The 11,994-nt window shown below is 40.7% G+C and overlaps 3 protein-coding genes and 1 long non-coding RNA gene across 12 annotated transcripts in view; 1 reads left to right on the top strand and 3 right to left on the bottom strand.

The window, feature by feature from the left end:
• Window positions 1-116: 116 nt before the first annotated feature.
• On the bottom strand, window positions 117-3,481 carry LOC108604730 (solute carrier family 22 member 6). Of its 2 annotated transcripts, XM_017994312.2 has the most exons (5): window positions 3,098-3,481; window positions 1,602-1,860; window positions 1,132-1,546; window positions 575-1,075; window positions 117-519 (listed from the first exon to the last, which is right to left on the bottom strand). In XM_017994312.2, exons 1-5 carry the CDS (start codon window positions 3,461-3,463, stop codon window positions 345-347), a joined length of 1,716 nt encoding a protein of 571 aa, XP_017849801.1. In that variant the 5' UTR covers window positions 3,464-3,481; the 3' UTR covers window positions 117-344. The 2 variants fall into 2 exon arrangements, with proteins under 2 accessions (XP_017849801.1, XP_017849802.1); XM_017994313.2 differs by lacking the exon at window positions 117-519 and having other exon boundaries at window positions 974-1,075; window positions 1,143-1,546.
• Window positions 3,482-3,558: 77 nt separating this feature from the next.
• On the top strand, window positions 3,559-5,040 carry LOC108604732. Of its 2 annotated transcripts, none has more exons than XR_001915358.1 (4): window positions 3,559-3,648; window positions 3,727-4,290; window positions 4,357-4,590; window positions 5,026-5,040. It is a non-coding gene; the product is annotated as an uncharacterized LOC108604732 (long non-coding RNA). The 2 variants fall into 2 exon arrangements; XR_001915359.1 differs by having other exon boundaries at window positions 3,596-3,648; window positions 3,705-4,290.
• On the bottom strand, window positions 3,967-4,970 carry LOC108604731 (centrosome-associated zinc finger protein CP190-like). The gene is made up of 3 exons (XM_017994314.2): window positions 4,636-4,970; window positions 4,342-4,573; window positions 3,967-4,288 (listed from the first exon to the last, which is right to left on the bottom strand). The coding sequence occupies exons 1-3, from the start codon at window positions 4,891-4,893 to the stop codon at window positions 3,981-3,983; spliced, it is 798 nt and encodes a 265-aa protein (XP_017849803.1). The 5' UTR covers window positions 4,894-4,970; the 3' UTR covers window positions 3,967-3,980.
• Window positions 5,041-6,445: 1,405 nt separating the features above from the next.
• The window catches only part of LOC108603224 (tight junction protein ZO-1), a 72,399-nt gene continuing 66,850 nt past the window's right edge, over window positions 6,446-11,994 (bottom strand). For 2 of the 7 annotated variants that reach the window (XM_017991827.2, XM_017991828.2), the window contains exons 10-13: window positions 11,675-11,960; window positions 10,520-10,652; window positions 7,677-9,724; window positions 6,449-7,133 (exon numbers count right to left, since the gene is read on the bottom strand). In XM_017991827.2, the coding sequence (XP_017847316.2) occupies window positions 6,910-7,133; window positions 7,677-9,724; window positions 10,520-10,652; window positions 11,675-11,960 (2,691 nt within the window). In that variant the 3' untranslated portion in view covers window positions 6,449-6,909. Of the gene's footprint in view, window positions 7,134-7,676; window positions 9,725-10,519; window positions 10,653-11,674; window positions 11,961-11,994 lie in introns of all 7 variants that reach the window. The other 5 variants (XM_017991823.2, XM_017991824.2, XM_017991822.2 and 2 more) reach the window with 5 other exon arrangements.

The following is an 11,994-nucleotide window of genomic DNA, read 5'->3' as shown; positions in this document are numbered from 1 at the left end:
TTAACAAAAAAAAAAAAACAAAAACGTTCGCATAAAATAATTAAAGTTAAATACAGAGTTGCTTATATGCCCAAAAAAAAAAACAACCAAATTATATAAAATTGAATTTGCTGTAGTTGTACACTTTACTTTTTGTATTGCGTGTGTATTTTAAAGCGCATACACACACACACACACACACACACATAGTTACACACTTTGCGAGTCACTTGTATAAGTTGAAATTGTGTTAACAATTGTGACCCAAAAAAAACAATCAAATCAATTAAATAAAGCAAATTTCACAACTATCAAGCAAACACTTGGCATTCATTTTGTGTGTGTGTATCGAACCGCAATCGATGTTAAGCTGCCACTTCCGCTTCCGCTGCAATTTCCGTTGTTTGTCGCTGCTGTAGTTTGAGCTGTTCCGCAGGCTGTTTGTCCAAATCGTCATCGTGCGGCCGCCAGCAATCGAAGCTCAGCATGGACTCGCCCTTGCCAAACGCCTCACCCTCCGCCAGCGTTATAGGCAGTTGCCTGCAAAAAGGATATGCCAATGAACTGAAGCCTTAAAAGCGATAGCTGTACGCACCTGTTATTCGTTTCCGGCAGCTGTAGCGTAGAGAAAGCCGCAACTAGCAGCAAAGCTGTGAGTATAAATGGCGGAGCAGCGGCAAAGGATGTGCCCAAGTGTATGAGATAGGGCGAGCTGAATGAAGCAGCAGCTGCGGCTAGATGGGCCGTGGCCATGCCGCGGGAGCGCACGCAAGTGGGCAGCAGCTCGGAGCAGTACTGGGAGGTGCCAGTGTAGCACATGGAGATGCCCAGACGCGTGGGCAGCGCAAAGAGCAGCAGCAGCGTGGCATTGTTCTGCTCATTGCTGAGCGCCAGCGCAAGACCAAAGGACAGCAGCCCAGTGGTGAGGAAGGCAAGAAAGCAGGTGGCCTTGCGGCCCAAACGACTCTGCAGCGCACCCTGCAAAAAACCCGAAGGTACCACCACAACAGCAAAAAGCGAGAAGATGACAAATGGCGACAGACCCAGACCCTCCACATTGCGTGAAATGGTGTTGAAGCTAAGCGAAGTCAGCATGCTAAAAGCGAAGCAAGATTAAAACAATTACAAGACACAAAGTTACTTGCAACATACAAAGTAAATACCACAATCAAAGCGGTGCGGCGCAGATGCGGCAGCTGCAGCAGATCGAGCAGCGTCGCTTTCTGCTGCTGTTGAGACTGCGGCGTGGATTTGCTGGCGCAGTGCACTCTGAACGCTTCAAAGTCAGCAGCTGGCACCTGGCGTCCATTAAAATGAGCTATGTGCTTCAGTCTGGCGATGGCGCCTTCAACATTATTGCGTGTTATTAGCCACTGCGCGCTCTCCTGCACCACAAAGTAAAAGAGCGCCACAATCAACTGCAGCAGCGCTGAGAACGTCAAATAGATGCGCCAATTGCCCGCCAGCACTGATAGCCACGGCGCCACAAGTCCACCCAAGCAGCAGCAAAGTCCCAGCGTGCCGGCAAGCGCCAAATTGCGTAATCTGGGCGCCAGATACTCCAGCACTGCATTGAGATCTGTTTAGCAACAACATCTGAGCGTCAAGTTAAGCAAACTCACCCAAAATAAACATGAGATAATAGTTGGCAGTCGCTGCAAAGCCGGAGATGCAGCGAAAGGCACTAAACTGTGTCAGATTGGAAGCATAGGTGGTCAGAAAGTCGCCCACAAAGCCGCACTGATTGGCCAGGATTACGGCGCGCACGCGTCCAATGCGATCGCCCAGCATGCCAAAGATGAAAGTGCCCAGCAGTGAGCCAATGAAGAACAGCGATTGTCCTATGCGCGCTTTGTACGCATGTTGGCAAACCCAGTTGAGCTGCGAGAGAGAAGTAAATACAGTCTACACTCAGTAAGTTGCACAATATTGTTGTTAACTAATTATTCAATTGCTAGCAAACCCAGTTGAGCTGCGAGAGAGAAGTAAATACAGTCAACACTCAGTAAGTTGCTCAATGTTATTAACTAATTATGCAATTGCTATATTTATCTTTTCAACTGTCTTATGTTACTTTGGAGATGTTTACTGTGCTTACTATAAAATTAAGGAAACAATTGAAAATTTCCACACTCTAATTATACAATTGATATATTTATGTGTCTGCAGCCTAACTATTTAATTAAATTGTATTGCTTTGGAGTTTTTACCAACTTAAAGGTAAGTTAAGTACTGAATATCCTTGATTGTTAACTTATTATTAACCGGTACATATATCTTTTCAGCTAAGTATTCAACTCCATCGAAGTTCTTTGGAATTTCCATTATATACACTTGGTAAGTTAAATATTTCTATACTTATTTCTGTCATTAACTAATTATTCAATTGATATACATATTTATCTTTAAAGCTAAGAATCGAACTCAATTGTGTTGCTTTGCAGTTTCTTGGTAAGTTAAGTACTTAAAAGCTTTCCCTACTCATTGTTGTTATTAAATAATTATGTATTCTATTCATATATATCTTTACAGACTATCAGACTAACTGTTAAATAAGTAAACTGAAAAGATATATCGATTGAATATTTAGTTAATAACAGAAATAAGTGTGTTGCTTTGAAGTTGTTTACTGTACTTGCTGCGAAGTTAAGTTAAGTTAAGTATTGAAAATATTTACTTACTCTAATTATTCAATTGATATATTCATCTTTTCAGCTAAGCATTTAACTCAATATCTTGCTTTGCAGTATCCAATCGCTAAGTTAAATATTAAATATTTCTACCTTACTCATTGTTGTTATTAACTAGTTATTCAATTTATATATTTATCTTTCTAGATTATCATTTACATCAATTGAATTTCTTTAGAGTTTCTTGGTAAGTTAAGTACTTCAAATATTTCTATACTTATTTACTTCTTAACTTAACTATAATATGTTATATATATTTATCTCTTCAGCTAAGCATTCAACTCAATTGTGCTGCTTTTGCGTGTCTAAACGGTATTGAATATTTCTTGCTTACTCATTGTTGTTATAAACTAATTATACAATTCGTATCTTTACAGCTCGGCATTCAACTAAATTGTCTCAACTTTTAGACTCTCCACTGTACTCACCTCGGCGTTCATGCTGCGAAATCCGTAATCGTATTTGTATATCCAACGCTCGCATGTCTGATTGCTCAGCGTTACCCTCGGCGCAGCGTCGCTGCCATCTACGAACTCAACGCTCTCGAGACGCGTACAAGATGCCGCCTTGCCATAAGCCGCATAGACGGCGGCGATTTGATCAAAGCTACGATCCGCCAGCTGCTCGTGGAAACACCAATGCTGGGGCACAAAGCCAATTATATTCTGCGAATAGTAGTGCACGGTGCTGGTGAAGGCGATGTAGCCGAGCAGCAGCAGCATTAGGTACTGATAGCGACCCGCATCGCCGCACTTCGATAGCAGTTTATCAAAGTTCATGACGTCATAAGTCATTTAACTGTGTGTCGCGACGCTGCACACAACGGACTCTGTGTGTGAACACGTTGAGATTCAATTAAGACTGCGGGCGGCAGAGCACTTGGTCTACACAACTCTGAGATTCGCATGTTGTCACATTGTTTTGGTCGCCACGATAAGATTAGCTAGGCCGGGCGGCGGCTTATCTTGTGTGTGTGCATGTGAGTAATGCCGCTCTGGGCATAAAGACATTCAGATAAATGCTTTATTATTTAAGTGAATTCATTTAATCTAAACAGGAACAGCCGACTTCTAGCTAAAGCCAAGTGGCATGCAACCGATCCAGCGAGCAATACAAAACACCTTTGACAATTGTACAATAGAGTTCGAAGCGCGTGCTTTGTAATTTGCAAAAGAGTTAACAAAACAATCTTATCTGCACCAATAATAACAGACTGCGTATTCACATAAGAAAATTTAACTGTATTACACAAAATCTTTCTTATGTGCATACAAGTTTGTAATTATTGCTGCATCAGTATAAAAGTTAAAACTAAATGCAGCGTGATCGTTTATCATTGCCATGAGACTCGGATATATGAGGCTCTAGCTCTTCCTCGGTCAAAAACATTTGTCCACAATCCACGCATTTCAAAAATGTAAAGTCCAACGATTGTATCTGATGCGTTGTAAACATGTGAAAATGCAACTCACGCTCAGTGCCAAAGCGCCAGCCACACTTTTCACACAAAGCTGGATTGATGACTTCATTATGCACATTGCTCAAGTGTCGACGCAGATCCGCATAGGATGGTATATTTATGGGAAAGCCAACACCACAGCGTAGACACAGCCAAGGACCTGTAAGATTAACAGCTATAATAAGCTTTAATATATAAAATCATTTTGCTAACCTTTTGCCATTACAGCTTTGTTATCAACGCAGCGATTGTCTGTCTTCGATGCTGACTGCAAAGGATTAGGACTTGTAGCTGGAGTTATAGATGCACGCTTCAGTGTTGTAATCTTCACATGAGCAGGAATTTCGGTATTTGACTTGGAGCGTTTCGGTAACAATTTTCCAGTGTGCTCATGCGTTTCAACTTGAGGCTCCGCTTCATACTTTAGTTCATAACTCGCACCAGTCTGTTTATGATTTAAAGGTATTTTAGCACTAATACTATTATTGTTCATGTTTACAACCTTACCTTTGTTTTCACAGCATTCAACTGTTGAGTAGACTTCACTTTGTTGCTACAAAACATTTTATTAAGCAATGTTTGGTTACCACTTGGCGGTTTCAAAAGATCCTTTTTTATAACTTTCAGCATTAGTTTATCAATTTTGTCGCTCATACGTTCGTGTATGGGTTTTTTTGTATTTTTTGTTGTACTCTTTCGCTGAGCTACGGGAACTGCTTTGTGCTCCTGTCCACAATTCAATACCACAGTGGAAAAATGAAACATGTTCGTTTGTGTATTAAATATATTGTTGGAAAATCAAATTTTATTTTAGCTTGAATACTCTTCCAATACTCTCTACATTATAGCTTGCTGAGTTTAAATATATAATAATCTTATGTTTTTTTTATTATTCAGGAAAGGCACGTCTCATCGCATGTGAACCAATTGGCTCACACTTCAACGGATCAAGCAGTTGGCGCGACATCTAGAGGATTTTTAAGCTCATATTATAATTATAATTATAGCTTATATTGCTGTGCAAGTTATTATATTTTGCTTACATTTAAATTGTCATTATAAATTCTGAAAATGTGAATAAATGCGTACAATCTATGGCTAATTTCCCCAACGAATTGTTTCATTCAAAGCAACTGCAATTGCAACTGTTGCATATTTTAGCTGCATATGTGGTGGGGAACTGGGGCTGTGTCACGGCTAGCTATTGGTTGCTGTCTTGGCTCGCAGAGTTGCACTGGAAGCTTTTTGTGGCGGCCCGGCTACAGGGTTGCATTTGGGGTTCGTGTCGCGGCTAAAAATTTTAGTGCAGCCACCTGCTGCTGACTTCTGTTCGCCTGGTACTTCAGAAAATTTGCTCTATGAGGAGATGCGATTTGCAGCGCTGGCAAATAACAACAACAAACAGATCGACAACAACAACATGAAAATAGCAGCCGGCATAGCCTGCAGAGAAAATAGCCATAATTCGGTCAAATGCGAACGGATTTCGATGCGCTTTGGAGAGCTGATAGTCCTTGGTCTAGAGCACTGTTTGCCATGATCCTGATCCTAATCCTCCAAAGGACCTCAGAGATATTTAACATGGAAAATACACAACTTTCACTGCTTAACACGTGACATCCTGACTAGAAAATTGGCCATAGCCCTGCCGTATCCTGCCGCGTTTTCAAAATTTTTGGTTTGCGACACTCACAGGACGAGACTATGTTGCATAAAAAAATATGGGGTCATTATATTATCCATTAACTTGGGAGTTTTTCAGCTCCAGGTCGCGAAGGAAATAGCCAAAATCAACAAATGGTCATTATCTCCGGAACCACAAGGACGATCCGGATGTCCTTTGGTCAGTTGATAGTCCTTACAAAGCAACATCGTTTGACTATGATTTCGTCCGGATTCTGCCAAGGATACGGGAGATATAGCCTATTTTCTGTATACGAAAAAATCAATTTTTCTCAGCTCCTGTAAGGACTTTCGTCCTTTGAGTGGTATCTTCTGAAAGCTCTTCATGAGCACTACTTGGACACCAAAGGACATGCTTGTAGTCCTTGTAGTTTCCCAGGAAAAGAACAATTTGTGTTTTTGGGCTAATTTTTGCGACCCACCCCCCATGAATTTTTTTCAAGAAATTTTTTTGTTCAATCCTGGATATCCTGGTATGCAATTCGATAAATTCGATGCCCAGGAGCTCAAAAATGTATGTCCTTTTTGAATCTAAAGGATAACGAAGGAGCAGGACATAAAAAAAAACTGCTTTGCAAAGTGTTTTGTTTTTATTGTTGCATTTTATTTATACCCAAACATTCTAATTATTTTTCTTAATAAAAAAAATCAGTATAAATATTGTATGTATAGGTAATTTCTTGGCTATGTAGGCATATTGGTATCTATGATTAATACAATATAAAAGCATGTTAAACACTTGCATATTAAAAACAATAAAGTGCATCGAATTATAAAAATATGTCAAATTAGCAAGATAAAATGTAAATTATTTTCGTTTAAAATATACATCGAAACTAAATGCTAAGTCGTTTCTATACAGATGCTTCACTTCAATCGTTATGTACGTCACTTGATTCATAAGCAAATCGATCACTTAAAGGCACAATTAACAAACAAGATGAACTAAAAATTACATTTTCTTTTTCGCTAAATGTTGGAATCGTAGCTTAACAATAAATGTGTGTAATGAAACTATTTACAAGCGAAATTTGCCATGAATATGTGTATGAAGTTGTGAGTAATGCTAATTAGTATATAAACTTAATGCTGCACAGCTTAGAAATGATCCACCTTGACGGAAACTGTGTGTGCGGCAGCATTGCTGGGCAGATCAATGTTATCCCACTCCGTGTGCAGATTCTTTTCACTGTCCGTTGCCTTCAATGCCAGTCCGAGTGAAGCGGTGCGTCCAGCACAATGCGGAATATTCAGTGTAACAGGCACCAGAAACTCCAAACCCTGTGGCCCGCACATGACAAGCGGTGAAAGCATTGTTTCACCTAAAGGATAATAAAAATAATAACATTAGCAAACGTTAAACAAATAAATATAAATGTAAATGCAAGTGTAGTTAATTGTTGCGTGTGTAGTTGCTTGGGAAATTAAAATTTTGGTGTTATGCAGTGTAAATAGTGTAAAGGATATACAACATTTTAACTGATTTTTAGTAAAAGTTGAGTTTAAGTAAAAGAAATACATTAAACAGTAAACTAATGATTAGTTATATTAAGTCTAGCTTACACCAATTTATAGTTAGTAAAAATACATAAAATAGTGTTATAAATATAAACATGCGCAAACTACATATGAATTACATTTATAATTAAACAAATATAGTATGTCACATGCACACTGTACAAATAATAATAATATAAATATGCTTTAGTATAAATATTGATTGATTGATTGTTGCAAGTGGTGTGTTTGTTGTTTGTTGGGTAGTGTATAAAAACTAAAACGAGCAATGCAAAAAGATAAAGAGACAGAGATAGGGAACAAGTGAGCGTAAGAGTGTGTGAGTCAGTTTAGTTAGTTAGACCAACCATTTTCCATGTCCAATGGCGGACCGCCCACCGCTTGTCCCATGCGCGGATCGCTGACTGTAAAGTAGATTTCCTGACGCACACCAGCGGGTATGGCGCCTGGTGGAATTTCCAGCGATACATGCCACAGCTTGTCCGCTAAGGTGCCGCCGCTGGCGTCGAAACAGCCGCGCGTGGTGCAAGGCTCAGCTGGCAGTTTGGGAAAGGCGGCGGCGGCGGCAGCAGGCACTGGACCAGCTATGGGCAGCGACATGTTGCTGCTGAAGGGCGTGCTGGTGGCATTGGGTGGACCAACAGGCAGACTGGCCTGTGAAACATACTGCGTTTCAATGGAGGTGCAGCTATCGCTTATGGGTGCGCTAGGCGGCGGCGCAGTGCGTTTGAGTATGTTGGAAATGTGAAAAGGCGCGCGAGACGCACGCGGGGAAGCAGCGGGAGCAGCAGCTTCCACTTTGGGCAGCGCACTAAGCTTATCCTGCTGCTCGAATACTTCATCGGAAACATTTGATGTTTCATTAGCTAACAACGCGTTGTTAAGCGCATTAGTTTCTATAGCTGTGGGCAGCTCGCTGTGCTCAGCTGAGCTGTCGGCTGACTCATCAGCGAATTCGCTTTGCACCAAAGGCGCAGCTGCTATATTTTCTATAACTGTATCTGAGGATTTTTGCAAATCAGAGCGACTTAACGTGCTGTCTGGCTGCTCCTCAGGCTGCGCATTAATCTCCACCTGCACTTGCTCTGTCTTGCATTCCTTTTCCTTTTTCTCATCCGTTTCATTCTCGCGCGACTGTAAAATGCTTTCCTCGCGTGTTTCGTATATGGGCGCTGGTCTGCCCATGTCGCGCTTGGACACGTAAATAGGCTCTGCCATGCTGTCCAGCGCTTCTCTGCGCGTTTGATAGATTTGCTCACGCAGCTGACTGCGCGTCGATTCACGGCGCGACTGATAGTTGTCCGAGTTTGAGCGCTCTGAGCGATCGTCGCTGCGCTCGCTTTGGCTGCTGCTCTGCGCGCTTAGCTCGCGCTCCATATCACGTTTGCCTTGTACAATGCGCTGCTGCATTTCCTGCTTGGACTGATACAAATGATTGCGCTGCATTTCGCGCTGCATTTCTCGCCGCGATTGATACATGGGCTCCAGTTCGTCGCTTTGCTCATTGGCGGCGCCAGGATAAAAGCGACGTCGCGCCATTACCTCAGAGCTGGGTGCGCGACGCTGCTCCGCTTGCATATAGGCGCCTTGTCTGGTTTGATATATATCCTGCTGCTGTTGCTCATACTGCTGTGGCATGTGGCGTCTGTTGAGCGGCGCTGCGCGATCCGCTGTTGTGGTGCTATGTCTACGCACTATGCGTCGCCCATGGCGTACAGCCTGCTGCGCTGCTTCTGCCTGGCGACGCTCCAGATCTATGCTCGCGCGATTGGCATACAAATCGTACTGCTCATAGCCATACTCTGGCTGCTGGCGCGGCACAGTCGCTATGTTGCCATAAATATCTTCGCTCTCCAAATTCTGATAAGTGCTGTTCATTAGCTGCTGCTGCTGCGGCGCATAAGGATCGTAGTATATGTCCTGTTGACGCTCATTAACGCTTGTAGCATAGCCTGGATACTCATCTGGATAGTAAGGACGCTGCACACCGCGCTCCAGCATAGACTGCTGACGTCTTAGCCCCTTGGGCTTGCGTTCCGGCTCCACCATGCTGTTCATGCGTCTAAGCGGACGCGTGGACTTAAGCAGCGCATTCTTCAGCGCTGTCAACGGACTTTTTAGCATGGATTTCTTTTTCTTATGCGGCGGTAGTGGCGGCGGTGGTGCCAGCTCTCTGCCCTGCTCATCATAGTACTGCTCATAGGGCGCACGCTGACTTTGATGATAGCGTCGCTGCTCATAGTGCGTATAATAGTTGGGATCCTGTGACGCCGGCGCACGCTCGTTGGGATAACGTGGCGCTGATCTGGAGCGCTGCATTTGGGTAGCATAGTGTGGATGTGGCTGCGGCCTTGCATAGTAATCTTCATAGCGCGCATCGTATGGCTCCATTTCGCTAAAGTTTGTTAAGTTTTTGTTTTTGTTGTTGTTAGCAGAAAGTTTTTGTTTTGAAAGAAAGTGTTGGGAATAGTTAAATTTCTATATATTTGAGCTAAACTGCCTGTAAAATTTGTAAACAATGCTCAAGGTAAAAAAATTAACACACACACAAGCGCATTTGTTTATAATATTAATCAATACTTATTAGATTTTGCAATAAAATAACCAAATTTATAGCAAGTAGTACCAGTAACCATATAGGAGATCAATTAGTTATATAGAATTTTGTTAGCTGTTTTTTTTTTATATAAACCCGTAACCATTTGATTAACTAATTAGCAACAGTTTTTGCTTGAAAAAGGAAATATGTTTTGTATGCTAGCAAATTAGCCCGAAAAATGTTTTATTTTCGTTACTTTTTTATTTTTTGTAATGCGTGAAGCGCTCATTTAATTTTGTTAAGCGTTTGATTTGGTTAATAATTTTGTTGGTTATTGCAAAATACAATAAATATTTATGCGTTTTGATGTGCGTTTCTTTTTTTTTTCTGTTTTGAAATTTCAAATGTTGATGGAACCAGCAACCGCATGAATGAATTCAATGAATGAGCACTGATTGTTTGATTGATTGACTGACTGATTTGATTCGATATAACAAAAATAAAAACATTTTTCGTTAACTTTAGTTAAAATGTGTATCAGAAACTGTAGAAAATTGATTTGAATACTAGTTGTATATATGTTGGTTCGGTTTCTATTCTGAGTAGGTTGGGGGAATTGAAAATATCTTTTGAGATATTTTAGACACTTACCTCATGTTGTGATGGTGCCCCGCAGTGGCGCCAATCTGTGGCTTGCGATACAATTCAAAGGCTGAGCCACGCTGCTCACGACTGCCGGCCAAATCGAGTGCGTGACGTTCGGGTGTATGCGGTGGTAAATTACCTGCAATAATTACAATAACTACAATTAGTAACTATTAAAAATTGAAAATGAAAAATTATACACAGTAGCTTGCCTCTCTATTCAAACTTTCTTTCATTACAATTGGTTTCTATTAAATAAGTTTTGCCAATGAATCTTACTTGATTTTCTTTTAGTTATATCTTATATATCTCTTGTCTGTTTACAATATAATTCCTTTTTGATATATAATGAAGTTACTTTTAGTTCAAAGCTACGCTTTCTTTTGTAGCCGATGATGTACTTGATATTCTCTTCTTGCCTTATTAAAATGTAACTTGTTAGCTCACAGCTCACAGTAAGCATTATATACAGTAGCTTCCTTCTCTATTCTAAATCAGTAAAATAATTCTTCTGTGTAGTACTTTAAGTTTAAAGTTATTACTAATAGTTTCTATTATACAATTGTTGGGCTGAGGCTATAATTAGTAACTCTAATACAATTGACAACTAATAATTCTATACAACAGCTTGCCTCTCAAACTTTACTTGCTTTCAATTAGATTAATTTATATTAAGTACTTAATCTTAGATGATTACATCTTATTCTCTGTTTACAATATAATTCCTTTTTTATACGAAATTAAGTTAATAAGACTCTATTAAAATTTGAACTAATTTCTTTTAAATACCAGTAATACAACTGTTGCTTCTGAACTATTTGATCATCTATGGATTTACATATCTTCTTATCTAATTCCAATGTAATTTCTTTTCGATATACAATTAAATCCAATACACTACACTTTCTTCTTTAGTTATTACTAATAGTTTCTATTATACAATTTTTATCTGATCACTACATAGGGGCGGATAAAATTATATCAATTGAACTCTTAGCTGGAAGCTTTGTTTTCTACACGATGAAGTAAATTATCTTCTCTTCTTCCCTATTTAAAGTGTAGCTCTTTAGATCAAAGCTGCGTCTTTTAATGCATAGTATTTTATAATAATCTAAAGCTATTACTATCTAATCTTTTATATAATTTGTAACTGTTGACTACCTATGGGCGGAGGCATGCCTCTGTGTGGCGCAATGTACGGACCAGTGCCGCTGCCGCCATTATAATGATGACTGTTGCCGTTGTAGCCTGCATTGGGCGCATATTGCTGCTGCTGAGGTTGCTGCTGTTGCTGCTGCGGTGCTTGGCCGTAGTTGCCATTGCTGGTGCCATAGTTGGGCTGCGCTTGATGCGGTGAGCCCGGCACAGGCGTTTGCTGTCCATAATGATGATGCGAAGGCGTTGGTGGATAATAGAAGCCATTGGGTGAACGTGGCGAGCCAGAGTCCTGCAAAGTGACAAGCAATTAAAATCAAAAGTTC

Source organism: Drosophila busckii, chromosome 3R, assembly GCF_011750605.1.
Source record: "Drosophila busckii strain San Diego stock center, stock number 13000-0081.31 chromosome 3R, ASM1175060v1, whole genome shotgun sequence".
NCBI lineage: Eukaryota > Metazoa > Arthropoda > Insecta > Diptera > Drosophilidae > Drosophila > Drosophila busckii.
This window is presented reverse-complemented; position numbering and strand designations above follow the sequence as displayed.